Source organism: Macrobrachium rosenbergii, chromosome 11 (genome assembly GCF_040412425.1).
Source record: "Macrobrachium rosenbergii isolate ZJJX-2024 chromosome 11, ASM4041242v1, whole genome shotgun sequence".
Taxonomy (NCBI): Eukaryota; Metazoa; Arthropoda; class Malacostraca; order Decapoda; family Palaemonidae; genus Macrobrachium; species Macrobrachium rosenbergii.
Window position 1 is genome coordinate 13,035,395 of NC_089751.1, and position 19,816 is coordinate 13,055,210.

General features: G+C 38.6%; 1 protein-coding gene across 1 annotated transcript in view; it reads right to left on the bottom strand.

The window, feature by feature from the left end:
* The window catches only part of LOC136843150 (carbonic anhydrase 13-like), a 47,473-nt gene extending 28,614 nt beyond the window's left edge, over positions 1–18,859 (bottom strand). Inside the window, 1 exon segment of the mRNA XM_067111202.1 lies at positions 18,701–18,859. Within this exon segment, the coding sequence (XP_066967303.1) occupies positions 18,701–18,728 (28 nt within the window). The 5' untranslated portion in view covers positions 18,729–18,859.
* Between the last annotated feature and the right edge of the window lie 957 nt (positions 18,860–19,816).

Below are 19,816 nucleotides of genomic sequence, written 5' to 3' on the forward strand. Positions count from 1 at the left end.
ACACGATCTACATAATTAACGATACTGGATCTCAAGAGCTGCACCTTCACCTTTCAAGAAGCACGAAATCTTGGGGGATTGCCCATATTCTCAACTGACAGGAAACCAAGGCGTTTCTACCATGGACCAAGTCTTAATCTGAATCTGCACAAGGGATGATTTGCTTTTACTTGTTAGTTTTCTGAAAAAAAAAAATTATTGTGCTGGCTTTGTCTGTCCGTCCGCACTTTTTTCTGTCCCCCTCAGATCTTAAAACTCACTGAGGCTAGAGGGCTGCAAATTGGTATTTTGATCATCAACCCTCTAATCATCAAACATGCCAAATTGCAGTCCTCTAACCTCAGCAGCTTTTATTTTATTTAAGGTTTAAGTTAGCCATAATCGCGCGACTGGCAACGATATAGGCCAGACCACCACAGGGCCGTGTTAAAGTTTCATGAGCTGTGGCTAATACAACATTATACCGAGACCACCGAAAGATAGATCTATTTTCGTTGGCCTTGATTATACGTTGTACAGAAAACGTTTCCTCGGCGCATTTTGTACTTGTTTAAATATCCTGTATGACAGGCGTCATGACGAAACAGGACGGAATCATTAAGTAACTAACAATTGAGTTAGGTTATCCTGAACAAAATTAATGAAACGTTTCGGTCATGAGAAGCCAGATTGCTCTACAAGTCCCCGAAAAAGAAAAGGGTGAAGGAGAGGGTAGGGGGTTATGTGAGTGGGGGAGGGTGTGTGTGTTTTTTTTTTTTTTTTTTTTTGGCGTGGAATGACACACAACTCCCCAAGACCCTGGAGATAAGGAGTTACAAAAAATGTCATCTTTTTCTTTCGGTGAAATTATGCTGACAAAAATGACAAACTAAATGAGCAGAGGGCCATGCCACCAATCTACAAATACTGTCGCTTAGCAGGGTAAGAATGTTAAGTGTATGTAAAATACCGAAAAATAATAGCACGGCTCAGAGAAGGAATTCTACACCTTTTAACCAACCTCTGAGAGTCATTCTGTAGCTTAGAAGTGTAAAATGGGTTGCGATCATATCCGACATTTCCATGTACCAAAACAAGGAGACATGGTATGTAAAAAACAAATGAGGAAAATTTATGTATATATGTGTATATGTATATGTATATGTATATATATATATATATAATATATATATATATATATATATATTATATATATATATATATATATATTATATATATATATATATATATATATATATATATATATATATCATCTCATCATTTGAAGATAACAGTTCCTTTTCTCAATCGTAACTATTTGTTACTTGTGTACACAGTTTTCCTTCTTAGTGCTGTTAAGAGAAAAACAGCTAAGTTCCTCACTTGAGGAATGAATCCAAAAGGTAGCCTATATCATTTTGAGCAAAGCGAAATCTTTTTGGAAGTTTAATTTGCAATGAGAATGAACGTGATTTATATATCGAGTTATCATCAGAGAAGAAATTCCTTTCGCTCTGTCGTGGTTCCAGGGCTGATTACGATCAACCCTGCCTTGATTGTCCCTTGTGTTCAATAGAGTGTCCTTCCACTCGACCAGCACAGAATCTCGCAACCCCTGAGCAATGGCCCAGTTGGGTTCCGTGCTCTTATTTTTCGGGTAATCGTGATTCTGTTCACCTGCTGGAGATTGCGATAGTGTTGTGTTCACGCTGTAATCCAAACTACGAGTCCGAAAAAGCCAGAGATCGTATAAGCATTATGATTAGTTTGGCTTCATGTGTTGTACATCTCTGGTCTTGCGGAACTGTTTCTTTTAAAGTTGTTTTGTCGTTTACTGATACACGCGAAAGCTTTCCGTTTCCAGAGAAAAACTATACAAAAATTACACGTTGAACGAGCACGGTTCATGTGAAGGGGTAGGGAATATGAACACTTTCGACCTTAGAGATTCTTACTACAAACACCTTGAAACCATCATTATATCCCTTTCCTTTCCTCTTGTTCCTCTTTATTTAATTAGTCGCTTGTTTTCCTTTTTGCCTGGGCTACTTCCGCTTTCAGAAATCTTCCTTGTAGCCAGAAACTTGGAAATCGGCTGGTTTCGATGTTTGTTTGTCATGGTCCCTGACACACTCACTTTCTCTTTTATTCAATTAATTCTCTAGCCAACTACTTATTCGTTCAACGTTCTCTCTCTCTCTCTCTCTCTCTCTCTCTCTCTCTCTCTCTTTTTACCTTTTTTTACCGCAGTTATGCAATTATACCAAAATTATCAGTGACTTCATGTAAATTGATATTCACAGAGAATAAGCATATAATTTTAATAATAGGATTATAAAGCAAAACGCTTTACTTATCACGGGAACATGACGCAACGGTGTTGTGGAATTAGGCTTCAGATGCCTTCATATCCCACCCGATTATGTTAACAAGATAAAATACAACAGCACTTAACTTCACTCGAATGTTTCCATGATAAGGGGGTATTTATTAAAGAGAGAGAGAGAGAGAAACATGCTTAAAGAGAGTTTATGTGCTTCATTAGTTATAGTTTGACAGCAAGTTCGCCAGTGATTACTCTGTTTGCAAGTATAGGTATCATAATTAACTTTTTTCGGGAACACTGAAGGATGAAAGGGGTTATTCCTAAAGGAGTCAAATGATAAGAATACTATAATTAACTAAAATCCAATAAAGAGATGAGAAATGAGGACAAAACCAACTGCGCATCACATCCTGGAGAAAAAAAAAAACCGCTGTAACAAAAGTTTCGAGTCATCTAATAATAATGAGAAACTTATCTCAAGTACTCGTTTCAAGTATTACTTCATGCGCAGATATGCCCCAGCTCTACAACCGATATCATCAAGGGAGGACAATACTAACGACAAACAAACCACAATAACGTTTCGAGGGCCCGAACAGAGCGCAGGATATTCTTTGTCGGTCTGAATTACCTCTGAAGCGCGCAACCAACTCGAGTTTCGATTGTGTAACCTAATCAGCGCTCTCCTTCTCTTTTTCTAATCTTTGTATCTATTTATCTGTTTGTCTGTCTGTGTAATTATCAATCTTTCTTTCTCACGGCCAGTGTACAAACATCGAGAAGAAATTCTGATGTTGGAGTAAGGTTGTAATTTTCTAAATTACTGAAAATAGCACTTAGCTCACTTGTGTTTGTGTGTGTGTGTGTGTGAGAGAGAGAGAGAGAGAGAGAGAGAGAGAGAGAGAGAGAGAGAGAGGAAAAAATTCTTTTTTTTTTTTAAGATATTTAAGTGACATGAGATTGTGATTTCCACGTCCGATCATATTGGTCGGAAGGACTAGTTACCATCGGCGTTGCACAAATGTAGAAGTAATTACGGGGTGAATTTTAAAAGCGTTCCAACGCCTGGTATGTCTTAACAGCTGCGGCTCATATTCGCGGGCTATATAGAGCTGCACTTGAATTACCTACTATGGACCAGCTACAAATAATTTGTGAATAAATACAGTAATATGCACTTAGAAATTCATTTCTCGCTATAATGTGGTTCGGACTCCACATTAAGCTGTAGGTCCCGTTGCTAAGTAACCAGTTGGTTCTTAGCCACGTAAAAATAAGTCTAATCCTTCGGGCCAACCCTAGGGGAGCTGTTAATCAGCTCAGTGGTCTGGTAAAACTACGGTATACTTAACTTTTTAATTCAACCTTCAAGTACCATGTCATATTGTTATTTCTCCACGCTGCAAAAAAAAAATCATGAGACTCCTTGTTGTTATCAAAACTGATCTCTGGACTTTAGGCGAGAAGTTTCAAACCAAAACTGAGCGCTGATATCCACACCAGTACGGCATTATCCAGTGAGTACCGAGGTCATAAAGTCCTTTCCGTGACATTAAGTGTGCGTATAGCAGCGATTGGTCGAGATAACTAATGCGCACTGAGAACGACCACAGAAACTATGGCGTACAGGGGTCGGTTTTAGAGGCTCCTATCTAGCTAGGTGAGTCGTGATCCATCGTCAGTTCAGCTGCGAAGCATCAGATCGAATCGTTATTCAAAATGAAAAAAATAAAAATCCTCTAAAATTTCCGATGAAGATTTCTAGAGAAGGATATTCTACAATCATAACTCGACAGTTTTTATTATGAACTGTATGATAATATCTTAACTCGACAGTTGTTTATATGAAATATATTATCATACAGTTCATATAAATAATTGTCTAATTATGATCGTGAAATATCATGCATTTTACATAAATAACTGTCTAGTCATGATTCAGTCATCTTGGCAAAATAGTCTCCAACTTTTCCACAATACGAATCTTGGGGCAGAATTACAACTGGAGCAGTTTCCCCTTTATAACGAAAGCTTCCAGCCTTTCCGCATTTGGTTAATTGACAGCGATGCCATCCGAGGAATGACGTAGAAAGTCTTAGATCAATCATCAGGGCTTAATTTCCGAGGCAAATCAGCATTTTGCGGTTAAAATCACGCAACTCTTTGCTTATCCTCAGTAATTCCGTAGGATTTAAGTCATGTTTTCTTAGGCGAGTATAGCAGGCTGAAAGTCGTCTTAGCGTGATAGCTTTCATTCTTTGTTCTGTTCCTTCAAAGGCATTTTTGACGCCCCAAGTACTTTCCATTGCCCTTCGCAAACAACTCTCTCTCTCTCTCTCTCTCTCTCTCTCTCTCTCTCTCTCTCTTCTCTCTCTCTCTCTTTTAAATGTTTCCTACTACTGCTAGTTCCATCACTATCATCATAACCGCTATCTTAATAATTATCGTGTATGAGGTTGCAACTCAACCTACACAAGTGTTTCGAAGTGCACATATTTCACACACTCATAGAGAGAGAGAGAGAGATGGGGGGGTGACGGTTATGACAAGACTCTTCTCTATTCATCATCCCCTTTTAGTTTTATTTTCATTTTTCACCGTCTTTTCCTTTCATTGGTGTTTAAGTCCTACTCGTCTGTAGATGAACTGAAAATAAGAGAAGGCTCCCACTCTCCAGATCGACGGCCTTGAGAGCAAATCAATAATTTGGAGCCTCTTCACCCCTAAGATAAGTTGCATAACCCATTTTGGCCTCATTTATCCGGTTCCTTTTGACATCATTTGCTTGTGAAATCTTCTACACGTGCGTCCTTTTCCTTCTTACATTATCTGAGGGTAGCTGCCAAGAGATACTGATTAATGTGTGCGTGTGTGTGTGTGTATGCCAGTTAGAGAGAGAGAGAGAGAGAATCCAATATTTTTATTGATTTAAAATGCTGCTGGTCAAAACTTCAGAGGAAGAACAAGAAAAAACCAGGGTCCAGTTCGGGAAGCGAAATATCCCATAGATGGCCATTATGAGAGGCAAAGAGTCAAATGGATTCGTAATGTTTGCATAATGACGAAGCGCACACGAACTAGCAGAGGTGTGTCCTTTACTTGAGTAGTTTCTGAACGTTTTGTTGACAATTGCTGAGGGGGGGCTGGGGAAAGGAACGCATTATCTAACCTCACCGCACACAGAGAGGCGTACGCGCCCATTACACAAACATACATAGGCACACTTGACAAGCGCCGGCAATCAAGCGGGTTGTATGGGGCATAGAACAAGGGAACTGAATACTAAAGCGGTGATCAGTATGGGGGCCGAGGGACTACAGTCCCAAGAATTAATGTGTATTCAGCAAGCTTCTGCCGTGAGGATCATGGGCTAGTTGTTACATGGAATGCATAATTCAAGATTCTTACCCAAAAAACGTCACCAGGTCATCCTTGATTACTCAAGGGCACGGTAGTAACAGCCCTTGAGTTGTGAGTTATAGTTAAGAGGTAAAACTATGCTAAGGCTCTTCAAACTATAGCACAACTCATATGGCTTTGCTGGAATATTAATCTTGTCTTTAATTTCATCTTGATTTATTGGAATCGTGACTTTCATGGTAACATTTTGAAAGAGATTCCCTGAAGACACATGTAAAATATAGTGGCATTCCCGAAGGTCATTAACACTGGCTGACAAAGAAGCTCTTGATAAAAGGAAACCCTCAAAGGCACAACGTGATAATGCAACTTTGATTACAGAACGTCCATAAACACATGACTTACATTGACGCATACGATGGAAAATAATAAATAATATAGAGGGATGACATGATAAATTATATTATCTGGCGTCATAACGGAATAGGATAAAAGCCACGTTTGAAAACCAAACCACATAAGTGAAGTCTCTGTGGACAGAGTTTCATCTGTCTAAAAATTTCTCTCCTTGAGGGATGGAAAAAATTATGTTTATTTTTTCTTTTACTCTGATAGTTTCGGTTATTATGAAAGTCTTCTCCGTAAGGGGAAAAATTCATATGTTTTCTTACTGAATTCCACAACGTGTTTCATTTTGTTCACTTTTTTTTTGTTTTACTTTGACAGTCATCTATTATGAAATTCCTTTCCTTTCTTACTAAACTCCACATTTCTTGATTTCGGTCATTTTTAGTTTCCTGTAAAAGAAAACTATTGAGATAGCTATTTGTCTGTCCGTCCGCACTTGTGCTGTCCGCCCTCAGATCTTAAAAACTGCTGAGACTAGAAGGATGCAATTTGGTATGTTGATCATCCACCCTCCAATCATCAAACGTACCAAATTGCAGCCCTCAAGCCTCAGTAGTTTTTTTAAGGTTATATTTCGTGCGTTAAAGTTAGCTATGCTCAACAACTCAGGCTGGCACCGCTATTATACGTGCTGTACAAAAACTCAGTTCAGCCATTTTTCACTTGTTTTTTTTATTTTGACAGTTGCATCTATGGAAATTCTGAGAAGGAAAAAATTTCTTTTTCGTTGAATTCATTACCTTGCTTGATTTCTTTCATCTTTTAATTAGTGGGAGGAGATTTGTGTCTTCCCATCTCAAATCAATTAGTGGAAATCACATCCAAGTAGAAGGTACGGAAGCTTCTACATTGAACGAGACGGAAAAATACTGGAACACTCTAGACATTACTCTGCTCCCGTCAGCCGTTCAAGGCTTTCTTTTCTTTTATCTCTCGCTCGACATTAGTTCATAATTCAAGGATTTTGGCTGCTGTAACTGGTAAAGGTTGCGTAGATCGGCGAGTCATATGAACGATTGATCATAAATCAGAATATTCTTTTGACATCTGCATGTGTATATAATTCAGATTCGAATAAAATACTGTTACAGATACGCCACCGAAATAAAAGGCGAGGATCTGTCATAGAATCTAATTCCACAGTCAATGAACAGCAAATGTTTCTACTTAACCGTAGCTTACAAATTATTGTTTTTCTGCTTTTTCTGTTCTAAAAAAGGTCGCTCTAAAAATCATAGAACTCAGATGTTATCTAGAAGGTTCATAAACTACAACTGCACCAAGGGGTGGACCCAAAATGGCCTCCAGAATGGTCGTTGACAAAACAGGGGAAAAAGCACAATATCTACAGTATCTCTGTGCATCTTATTAATCCAAGGGGGGAAAGGAATTAATATTTCCGTTCGATATGCAAGTCATGAGTATCTACAAAAGATGAGAAAATGTGGAACAGTTACGTTAAAAATACACTATCAGTAACATTGAAAATGCTTTAAGAAGAAAAAAGTTGCAAAACAAACAAAAATAAGGGCATTTAGTGAGTTGCGCTTTGGAGCTAAAACCTTAGCTATTAAGGCTGAAGTCCCCATCTACGTTATGAAAATAAAATCTGCTTAGTCGCCTCTGTCAATGTGGTTGTAATTCATGCAAACCCACATTTCAGAGGAGCTCTTTACAAACAGAACAATCCCTTTTGATATTCAAGACGTGACACTCCCTAACAATTCGTAGCATACTTTACATATCGAATTAATACGTTAGCATGAGGCTTTCCTCCTTCCTCCACTCAGCATCCAGATTATTATTAACATCCACTCACAAAGAAAAGAATATTCATACCTGATAAAAAAAACAACAAATAATGAAAGTTTGCTATAATACGGATGAAATGAATAACAAATAAATCAATAAAAAATGGCAATTGCGTAAATGATTACTGAATAAAAAAAATGACAGAGAAACATGGGGTTTGAAGAACTGCAGCATCCGCACGAGAGTTTAAAATGAATTTCCTCCTCTGCAGACAACAGTCAGAATGAAGGACAAAATCACGAGATATTTAGAAAGATGAGGAAATGCTACACGACGCACTTTCATCTCGGGAACACTTGTCATTACACTTGCGCGATACCGCGCAATCCACGCCTTTTTAAATCCACGAAGAATGATGTGAGAAACAGAGTAAAAAATTAGGAAAATCAAAATCCAAAAAGGAGGGAAAACGAGAGAGCGTTAGACGTTGACGTGTGCTCTTGCACGTCGTGATTGCGTCCTCCGCCGGTGAAGAAGATGAACCTTCCATTTACAGCGGCGACCAGAGCAGAAAGCCGACTCGGCACCATCGCTTTTGATCCGTGTCACCCACTCGGTTGAACGCCGTCGTGGCTCAAGACTCTCTCTCTCTCTCTCTCTCTCTCTCTCTCTCTCTCTCTCTCTCTCTCATTTTACCCAATACTTCTAACTTCGAAACTGATGATGTTGCAATATAGCGTGTGAGACTAGTGTTGAAAACGAATGAGCCGGATCCACAGGTTAATGTATTAACTGTTTACCTCGTGTATCGATCTCGACTCGATCAGAGAAGACGACTCGCATTGAAACAGTAGAATGTTTACGGTGATTTTGTAAATATTTTCATAATCACATAATTTTTACTTTAATGCTGAGTTTGAGTCCAGTAGCGGCATGTCCCATGAAAATTAAAAGATTGAAAGAAATTAAAACAATTTTCTTAAGTAATTGTGTCATCTGAAAACTTCAAAAGATACTACGTTGTAGCGCTATGGGTGGAAACCTGAAGAAACAGAAACTGGTTCTCTTTGTAGCATCGCTTACGTTCCAGTTTTGTCGTCAACTATGATTTATCAGAAAACCATGGAACTGCCGAGTCTTTCGAAGCGATCTTTTCTGTTAAAAGAGAGAGAGAGAGAGAGAGAGAGAGAGAGAGAGAAAGTCCCGGAATGAAAGTAGTCAAAAGACAAAGATGTTAAAGGAAAATGCCGCGAAGGCAGATCTTCGAAGCGTCCTCGGAAGGGGATTAAAGCCGAGAGTCTATTCCCCGGGAAACAGAACCTGTTCTCCTTTTCTTAGAGTTCGCCAGTGACGTAATCAACTGCTCACAGCCTTATATAAAATGGTTTGGTTATAGCGACCCTCCCTCAGCTGTAATCCGATGATCTCTTTCAGCGCGTAGCTCCTGTCGCTGTGTTGCCACCCGTTTGGAGGTTTTACATTTTTGTTTTTTATTTTTTACACAGTATCTTTGTTTGACGTCAGAGTCCATTGTAATTATATCTATAAATTGCTCATTTTTTTTATTTATCTATATACACACACAGAGGAGAGTTGATGATTTGAAAAACTTTCCTTGGTTTCGATATATTTATATAAACTAGTTACATATCACTTGATAATAATACAAGTACTCATGCTTTCTTACTTGAAATATTGAAACTAACGCACACGAATGCAACCAAATCATGCCCTTCACACTTGGACCTCCGAGTTTATCATCTGCGGAGTGAAATCTCTCTCACCTTGAATCGCGTCAGCAACAGCAAGAAGAAGAAATCTTTGACTGGCTTCCAAAAAGCCTCGGCCTGGCGGCAGAGTTGTTCAGTAAAATGTGGCGGCAACTTTTCCATTGCCATGAAATCACTAAAACGAAACCATCTTCGATTATCGTACCAACTGAAGAGAGAATGGGTCATCTTTATCTGGAGAAAATCTCTCAATTGTACTACAATACTCATATTAACCGTAGATATCAGACGTCGGGACAATAACCTACAAGCCATACTGTACCCCTGAGCGGCCCTGAACCTGTCCGTCTGATGAAGACGAACGGTCTGCTGCGGGTTCTGAGACTCCAGCTGCTGTACTAGACACTCGGAGTAAAATGGCTGAAATCACTTTTTGCCTAATCGCAGATTTATCTCAGAGTCTGCCTCAGTTCAAAAGACCAAAGTGGCTGTTGAGATAGAACAGCCAGATATACAAAATGGGCATCATCATTTTGGTTATCTGGGTGAATAACATTGTAACAAAACACAGGGTAAAGTTCAGTTAACTTTTTTCGTGTGCGTGAGTGTATGAGAGAGAAAGAGAGACAGACTGACAGACGTAGAAAAAAAGGAGGTTTCACCCCAGTGAGGTGAAGCATACCTCCGATAGCCCTCTCCTTGCCAGTCATGTATGATGATATACATTTCGACGGCGCACGGTACTGATCACGAAGATCAGTGATTTTCTTTCTCTTTTTTCTCTCTCTCCCCCAATGCTCTTCCCGGAACTGCAAGACGGAACAATCAACTAACAAACAAGTATCTAATTAACTGCTTCAGATAATCGAGGCATACTGGAAATAAGGAAATGCTTCCATGCCGTTGAGTTGCTCGGCTGTCTCAGGAATCGAACACGTGTTATTCAAGATGAGTACGACAGAAATCCCGAGTAGAGAGAGAGAGAGAGAGAGAGAGAACGGATAGTTGTCCCACCGACGTCCCGCAGGTCCATTGCGAAAGACCGAAGGTGTCGAACGAGAATGTCAAGAGAGGAGAGGTACAAGAAAGAAGAAAGGTTACGTAAACGTAACGAGAATACCCGGAGTAGACAGACTCCTTATATCAGAGCCTACAGAACAGATAAGGGTTAATGAGAGCATGCGACCTGGTGTTGCATAATGAAATCCCGAGTCTCGTGACATCTGACGCTCGTTGGCAAGAGTAACCGAGGCACTCTCATAAAGGAGCGCAGCTGGGTAAAATTTGATTGAACGAATTTCGCCTGATTTCAGTCAACTCGGCTTCCTTGCTTGCAATTTCGAAAAGCTTTCTAAAGGGACAAGCTACGACCGGAACCCAATAAGAAAAGCGAACCAAGACGACTTACTCCTCAGGACAAAATAATTGATCTGAAACGTCTTTGTGGAATTTCCCAGTTGCATTCGTTTGTTGTATCATGCGCCGTACCCACAAGGCTTAGCGGATAACTAATCTGTTACCGGATAACAGGAAACCGGACGTCGGTACACCTGCATCAACAAAATTCCCCAATTCCTTATCGCCGTCATAAAACCTCGATAAGATTACATTCCTAAACGGAACACGGAGAAGAAAACCCACTTCTTTTGAAGTAGGATTAAAAAAAAAAAACATACAAAAGGCCTCAGAGAGAAAGGCCGGTCACCCTGTAAATAGATAAAGAAAAAGAGGCAAAGAATGTTATTAAAGAAAAGACATATGAATATATATATATATATATATATATATATATATATATATATATATATATATATATATATATATATATATATGTATGTATAAATATATATACACACATATATATATATTAAATATATCTATTTGTATATGCAAACATATATGTATGTATGTATAAATATATATATAATATATATATATATAAATATATCTTTTGTATATAAACATATATATATATATATATAAATAATGTATATAATATATATATATATATATATATATATATATATATATATATATATATATATATATATATATATATATATATATATATATACGAGATAGGAAGAGTGTACTTGTGTAATAGGCTTTGTCTTTTATTAAGGTCTTCTTTATTATCATCTTCCTGTCCCACCCTAGTACGTAAAGGTGGGAGTGACCGGGCGATCGATATCGGGTACGTGATTAGAGATGCGGGTAAGAAAGAATCCGTTGAGGTGGGTGGGACGACGTCGGAGAGGTTGGACGAGGCCATTTATGCTCACCTGTAATTAACCTTTAATTTTCTTTCCTGTTATTTTCTTCTTAACTGAATGTCGAGGACTGTGTGGTCTTTGATTGGAAAATCGCTCTTTTCACACTAGAGCTCATCAGAGTTTGATTTCTTTTTCATTATATATATATATATATATATATATATATATATATATATATATATATATATATATATATATATATATATATATGTATATGTATGCATATATATACATATTATTTATGAGGTGAGACAGAACCCAATAATCTGAGAGAGAGAGAGAGAGAGAGAGAGAGAGAGAGAGAGAGAGATCCAACAACCCTCCATTTTCATCAAATAATGAAATATTACTTCACGTACAGGTCCATGAATTGAAATGAATGCCCCCCCACACATAACAGCATTTTAACATTTTGTTAGAAGTTCCAATAACATTCGAAGGATGAAAACTCGATCCCTGACCACAATGAATGATGTCTCGGTGGGTGTTACCCAAGTGGGGTAACAGGATCCTTGGCCTTAGTCCCATTATTTCAGCTAAAGTCCTAAACCAAGGGTGGACGGCTCCCGAGAGAGTGAATATTCTGGCGTTCCCTCCCCATAAGGCCTATGCCTGTTTCATCCCTCGAGAAAAGAATTCAGGTTATATACAGGAGTTTTATATGAACCGCGTGGAAGTGGCATTTGTTTAACATCTCTGAGCCGTGATGAATATTTGCATTTCTTGAATCAAGAGAAAATAATGTATATTATCATCCTCTGAATGGTGATAAATGTTTGTATTGTCGAATTCAGCGGGAACGTGTAACTTACTCTTAAAATCTTTTCTTAGGCGTATAACCTTCGTCCGCCAGCTGAATCAATCATTATGATTCAGCTAAGTATGATGAATCTCGACTTTATCGTCAACATGATCATCATAATTACGTACAATAAAAAACCAGATAAGGAAAAAAAATATTACTGAAGTAGCGGTTTCACAGTTCATGAATTCCCAAGCACCCTATGGAGGGGACTCAGGATAGTGTGACTCAGGTACGGAAGGTGAGTCAGTTCTACAACTGTCTTGTTTTTTAACTTTATTATTCACTGTCTTTTTGTGATTCCTCCAGTTGTCTTTTGCTTACTTGTTTACTTTCTGAACTACTTTTCCGTTTCATCCTTTTCTCGCTTGGTTTATTAAAGGCCATTCCTCTCATCAGCAAAGTAGAGATTAAATAGTAAATGTGTTTTATTCACATTTACAAATATTCAAGACAACAGTTAATGCATCGGCTGAAAAGTATTTCCGTCATATCCAAAGCTAGTTCTCGCTTGGCCGAGAAAATTTAATATAGCATTACGCAATCAATGAACGAGAAGCCTCAAATGCAATTCAGCGTTTACGTGACAATACTTTTGAGAGTCGATAATTAAAGCAGGGGTGTTGCAAGCAGCCCCGTCTACAGAGCGTTGTTGATTTCAAAGAGATCTGTTGTTATCAATAACACTACAAGGTATGGCTTTAAAATAGTTTTTGACATCAGAAGGCATATCAGTTACCTCCATGGAGCTCAGTTACATTACAAGGTTTCCTCAATGTTATGACTACGTAGTCATAGCAGTTAGGAGCTGATATCATCAAGCGTCTGAAGCAATTGAGTAGTAAGTATAAGGTGCAGTTTAGTTTAGTCTAGAAACTATATGGAATGACGGTAAGCTGAGGATAACTTGGAAAATTTGTTCAAGCGTAGTTTGTACTATGGTACAGTTGTTCCTTATCAGATATCGGACTTATCAAGAGTGCCTGACAAGCTGAGAGCTACTGCATAATTAGTTCACTATCTTAAGTTTTTCCCAGTTTGGATGAAATATCAAAAATCTCTCTCTCTCTCTCTCTCTCTCTCTCTCTCTCTCTCTCTCTCTCTCTCTCTCTCTCTCTCTCACACACACATTTGATATACACTACAGTGAGTATTGATATTTACAACCACAGATTATTTGTACATTCTTAGTAAAAGAGTACACAATAGAATTCAGGCTAGCTAGATAACGCAAAAAGTCTATCCTCAAGTAAATTCCTCGAGGCAAGTAATATATCTTTGAGGTTATCAAAAACCATTGTTGTGGGTCATAACACTACAGAAGGATATAAGCGAGGCAATCTGAAAAGAATTGTACTGTGTTTTAATGACTATCTTGGCTTTAAATGATAGTGCTGAACGCACAACTCGACACTTCGCACTAGTAGGGTCAAAAAGAGTTATATAACCAACGAAGAACCCCATAAGTGCCCATCGAGGAGCACCCAGAATCTTACAAAGGTAAACACAGAAGGAAATCGATAGGAAAATCGAGTCGGGATCATGATGCGGGAAAACCCCGGTAAGGACTGAAGTCTAAAACCTGTTCTGAAATCAGGCGAGTCGCTCCCCGACACCTGCTGGGGGACTTGTTTCTGAGCTGCGTAATATATGTATAGCTTCCCTGCCTCTCTCTTCCTCTGTTCAACCCAGGACTCATCCAGTTCTAGCTGACCTCATGGGCTATCAGACGCGTTCGATCCAGAGCAATTTACAGGCAACTGGCAATGACATCTATTTGGTCGCATCAGCAGAAAGTACGGACATCGATAAGGCAGGAACCACCATCGCATCTCTCTCTCTCTCTCTCTCTCTCTCTCTCTCTCTCTCTCTCGGCAAATTCAGCAAACGGAAAAAAAGGATAAAGACAGAAAACATGAAGCAGTTTCTACACTTTCCGTGTATTTTTCGATTTCATTTCTAATTCATTTTACGCCTTTTAGAGAACGGCTGTTTTTTCATTATTTGTCAGTTATATTCAGATTTCATCCAAAAACCATTTTTCACCCCACACCTTAATAACACTAGCTTTAACTTTCTAGAGGATACCACAGCACCAAGCCCATCATTCCACATAACTTCAAAAAAGCTCGAACTAAAAACAGCATTAAATGACGGGTTCTTTGCCCGTCGCAGTTACTCCTTTTGCAGTGCAATGTATATATTTATCCGTAAAGGTGGCGTGAGCCATTACTTTTCTTTTTACAAAATTTCCAACTATAACATAAATTACCGTTTCTGCAGCTTACTGAAACGTGATGACCATTAACTAACACATTTCTTTGATTATTTCAATCTACGATCATTCACTATTTTGAACATCAGGGCTAGATTTCTTGAATTTATAAAACGATGGGAAAATGACTTCCACACTCATCTATATATGTGTGTGTGTTTGTGTATACACACACACACACATATATATGTATATGTATGTGTGTGCATATATATACATATTTATATATATATATATATATATATATATTATATATATATATATATATATATATATATATATATATATATATACATATACTGTATATTTATATATGCATATATGTAATATACTCTTCCCACTTTCGAGGGGACGACTTCAAAGGATGCTATCCTTCCCGTTAAAGACTTACTTCAAGGCACATCGAGTACTTCACTGGCTCCAAGGATACATAATTAAAATTTAGCTTTTAAAGCATTCTCCACACCGTGGCCAAGGCTACAGCTTCTCTGAATCCAGAATAATATCAGTTTTGTGGTAGATCTGTGGTAAGATTCTGTATTATGCATGATGAATTCCGTATACAATCGAGGCCATCCTGTATGTAGTAACATCGGGGATACAAAAACAATACGGTTGCTGTAATGAATATATATGTGTGTATTCATATATACATATATATGCACTGTGTATACATATATATATATATATATATATATATATATATATATATATATATATATATATATGTGTGTGTGTGTGTGTATGAAAAAGTTGAAAACCCTACAACCAAAAAGAAAATATGACGATAGCATATAAACAGAGAATGCTGCGCCCAAGTAACTCATCTTGTTCCCAAGTGTATAAAAACGAGTAGAGGGAGAAGTATATTTTCTTGGCCACCGGGCGACCCCATGGAAGGCCAAATGTGTCCAACTAATGGTTAGCAGTTAGTCTCTCTCGTGCTGCGAAAGAGCCAGCTTAGAAAGGACATCGAAACCCATCGACTTCGAGTGAGATTTGCTATGCAATGGCGAACGAAGTTCCCCATGCGACGCCAGGGTGGTTGACGAATAAAATAAGCTACTAAAATCGAAGCCAAGAGAGCATACAAGCGCAGAAAAAGAGGGAAATTATTTGTCCGTGCATGTGTGTGTGTCACAGGAACCTATTTTTGTTCGTAGACGATGCGTGAACCAAAACGATTCCCCTTTGCAAATGGCATATACAAGAGCATAAAAGCACCCATACGCAGACATACTGTACTGATAATTCACCTCTAGATGCAGGTGAACTGCACTTGTGAATGCAGTGAAAGTTTACTTATAAAAACTGCGTCTTCTCAACATTTGAACATAGATATATTCAGAATAAATCTGTTGACAGGAGTAACATTTAATTCCGAACTTTTGCAAATAGTGCCTGCTTGGATCTTTCCTAGACAGTGATCGCCAAGGGTTTTAACCCGGCATGTATCCACCTTTGCGGCGTGTTTAGTACAAGCCCGTTGGGGTTTGCTGTAAAAGCATAAACAAAAGACTGTAAATATAAAGATAATGACCCCCAAGAAATATTAGTCCTAGATAACGACCCCCGAAAACCCTTGGGGTCACTATCTAGGAAAGATCCGCCTGCTTTACTACGTTCTATGCGTATACTCTCACCCTTGTCCACCTGATCAACAAAGGGCATTCACTCGTCCCGCCTTTTGTGTTTGTTTACTCATTACAATACAGATAATTCATACAGTTAGTAATGTCATTTTAAGGCAATATGTTAGGTCCCCTCAAAACAAGATGCTGTATTTACTGAAGCATAAAAAATGCCCAAAGAATAGATAGGGAGTTATGTTAACGTTCCCTCAGTAACTTCAACAAAACTTCTGATGAAATTCCGTCTCTAAGATGACGGTCATGACGTTAAAAGGTAGGAAAACTGTCCGGAGATGACGCATGCGCGACCTTAATATTTCTTGGTAAACTCCCTCTTCAATAAGAACCGCCGCAGGTGCGGCTTTCCCATAAGACAGGAAACACCAAGGTTTCATTATTCCGATGATGCATTTTAGGAGAAAAAAACATTTCCTTGAAATTATCGGGATCTAAGTAAAGACTTTGGATTTCATAAGCTAGGTGGTTTAAACGGATTTGATTCTGTCAAATAATCTTAAAATGAGTTTCTGAACTCGGCAAACAAAAGTAAGTGCTATACATTATATCATTGTGCATGACATGTGCGGTTTCCTTTAAAGATTTGATTTTGAATATTTGTTTCTCTTTCGATTTTTATATTTTACACCATACCTCTAGTTTATCATTTCAAGTATTTCAGCTATAATCTTCTTAAGTAATCGTAGGATGAGTTAGGGGCAGTAGCTAGACAAGAACTTGGATACATCTGTTACATTTTAGTAAATATCCGTTTAAATTTGTATGCTTCCTCTTCCATGTATAAACTATGACATCCTTGAGGTTTTGATGGGTCATAAGCGCCTCAGACAACACATTTCTTCCAAAATGCTCATTTTGTCAACATTCGGTCTCGGTGTTTTGTTGACCTTTCACATCTGGACGATGTGAAAGGTACGGTCTTTTTGCCCTGCAGTCAAGACTATCAAAGACTCTCTCTCTCTCTCTCTCTCTCTCTCTCTCTCTCTCTCTCTCTCTCTCTCTCGTTCGGGCGTTCACCTTGTATGAGCCGAGAGAACGGCAAGAGACACACACACAGGCAGGAGGACTTTTCAAACTAGTCAAGAACTGGATAATAGTCAGACCAGTGCCTCGCCAGGGGACTACGGGAGTGGGGAAACCAGGGTACTGTAGTTTTCGTTAGGAAGTGCCATGGGGCATGGAGGTCACTCATTTCCACGTCAGCTTTTGTTTGTTTCAATCGTTAGTAAAAAAAAAAAAAAAGATAGGACTCACTCTGCCGCTGAAGAATCTCTGTATGCAGGGATTTGTAGAAAAACGATAAAAGACTTTAGACATTACAAATTATCAGTCGTTCGATTTTTTTTTTTTTTTTTTTTTGTATTATGAGAATGAATAAATTTTTTACGCGCCGGCACACAACCCGTAATTAGATCGTTTTATCGAAGGAGAACAGGACTAAAATGCAAAACGGTCACTGCGAAGGTTGTCAAGTTTTTTCTGCCCCTTGGCTCCTGATCCGATACGAAACTGACCCAGCGAAATGACCGAAAAATGACACGCTGCAGACACAGCTTGAAAATACTTTTCACATGTTCCACCCGGGCAAATGGCAAGGCTACATGAAGGAAAATGTCTCTTCTTTTCAACTGAAATATCTTCGAGAGCGACATGGCTCAGTTTCTTCGCTTCTGTTGGCTTAGTACCATTTAAGCATATGGTTAACCTTACCGGTATCTATCTATCTATTGTCTCAGTCGCAGTAAGAATGAATTAAAGTGTGGGCTATGTAGATCACGGTGGTATTGCGTCATCGAAGAACAGATCCGTAGCCCTTGTCAGTCCTCGTGTCAGCTGACACTTGGCATGGCAGATACAGGCTAGTGGTGCCCTTTACATTGGTACCTCTTGGAAACAATCGGTAGGTCATTTTACTGATCGTTATCTTTAACCAAAATCCTCACAAATTAAGGCACAGTACTCATCACTTTCCCATTTTATCTTTACTCATTCAAGTTATGATGCCCGAGTACTCCCACCAGAAGGATAACCAAATATCTTTAATTCTCCCGCTTCTCATTATATACAAAGATATTCTTAGGTACAAACACATCGAAACCTAGAGCAAACATGTGTAACTTATTAAAAGACATAGGGATGAACTTACCGTTCTCTTTTGCGTATCCCCAGACCATTTCAATAAGCGACAGATGAGAGGAGAGAAGGAACACAAACGTGCGTCAACAACAACGTTCCACAGGAAACTGAGCGGCGACTCGGTGGCTCAAGCGGCTTTTAGGCGCGCACAGACTCTCACGCTGACAGAGTGCCAGATGCCATCAGCTGAAGGTAGCAGCGCCGGTGCTCGTTTTGTATTCACTTGAATCAATATCCCTGACCCGATCCGTAACCGTTTCAGATCTATCTGTTGCAAGCTGGTTTGCTAGGAATATTCGCTAATTTCAATTTCAGAAAAAGAAGGGAACTCGCGTCCTGAATACCTTGACATTGAACAGCTTTAAAATGTGGAGGGACAAATTTTAGGATCAATGCGCATGTGTGTGGCTGTTACTAAACATCTGTATTTACCCACGATATGTGCAACTATCATAATTTTCATCATCATTTTTCTAAAAATAAAAAAATAAAAAAAAAGCAAAATGCCTGGTAAATGCGGTTGCCAGCGAGGTACTTATTTACAATACCACCAGGAATATCTCTTGGCCTAAGGACTATCGACAAAAAGTGGCTTCTCCTAACAGTACTGATAGATCACTCATTCGTGTGATATTGCCGGGTCAGGTCTTGTCCGGTTTGCTATAAATTATTTATCAATATCAACGATTATAGGCCAAGAGTGTTTTTCATTTACCCGTGTAATGGGAGAACATACTTATTGACTCTCTCTCTCTCTCTCTCTCTCTCTCTCTCTCTCTCTCTCTCTCTCTCTCTCTCTCTCTCTATGAGCTGTGGCTTACGTACCCGAGCTGGGCCTGGTATGGGTAAGGGCATAAAATCAACAACCCCTTCCCAAAATACTGCTGAAATTCGATGAGCATCTAAAATACAGGAAAAAATGGAACTAAACTAAAATAAATATTAAAACGTGCTCATATACCGGGTATATAGTAATATATATTGATAGTTCTTAAGAAGTATTATATCAAAAGACGATAAATTATCTGCTTCTGTATGCAGATGAGTTAATGTATTGCGTTTTATGGATCTTATTGTTTTCACTGAATGCATGCACGTGCGAAAAAATAAACCTCTATCCACCTAC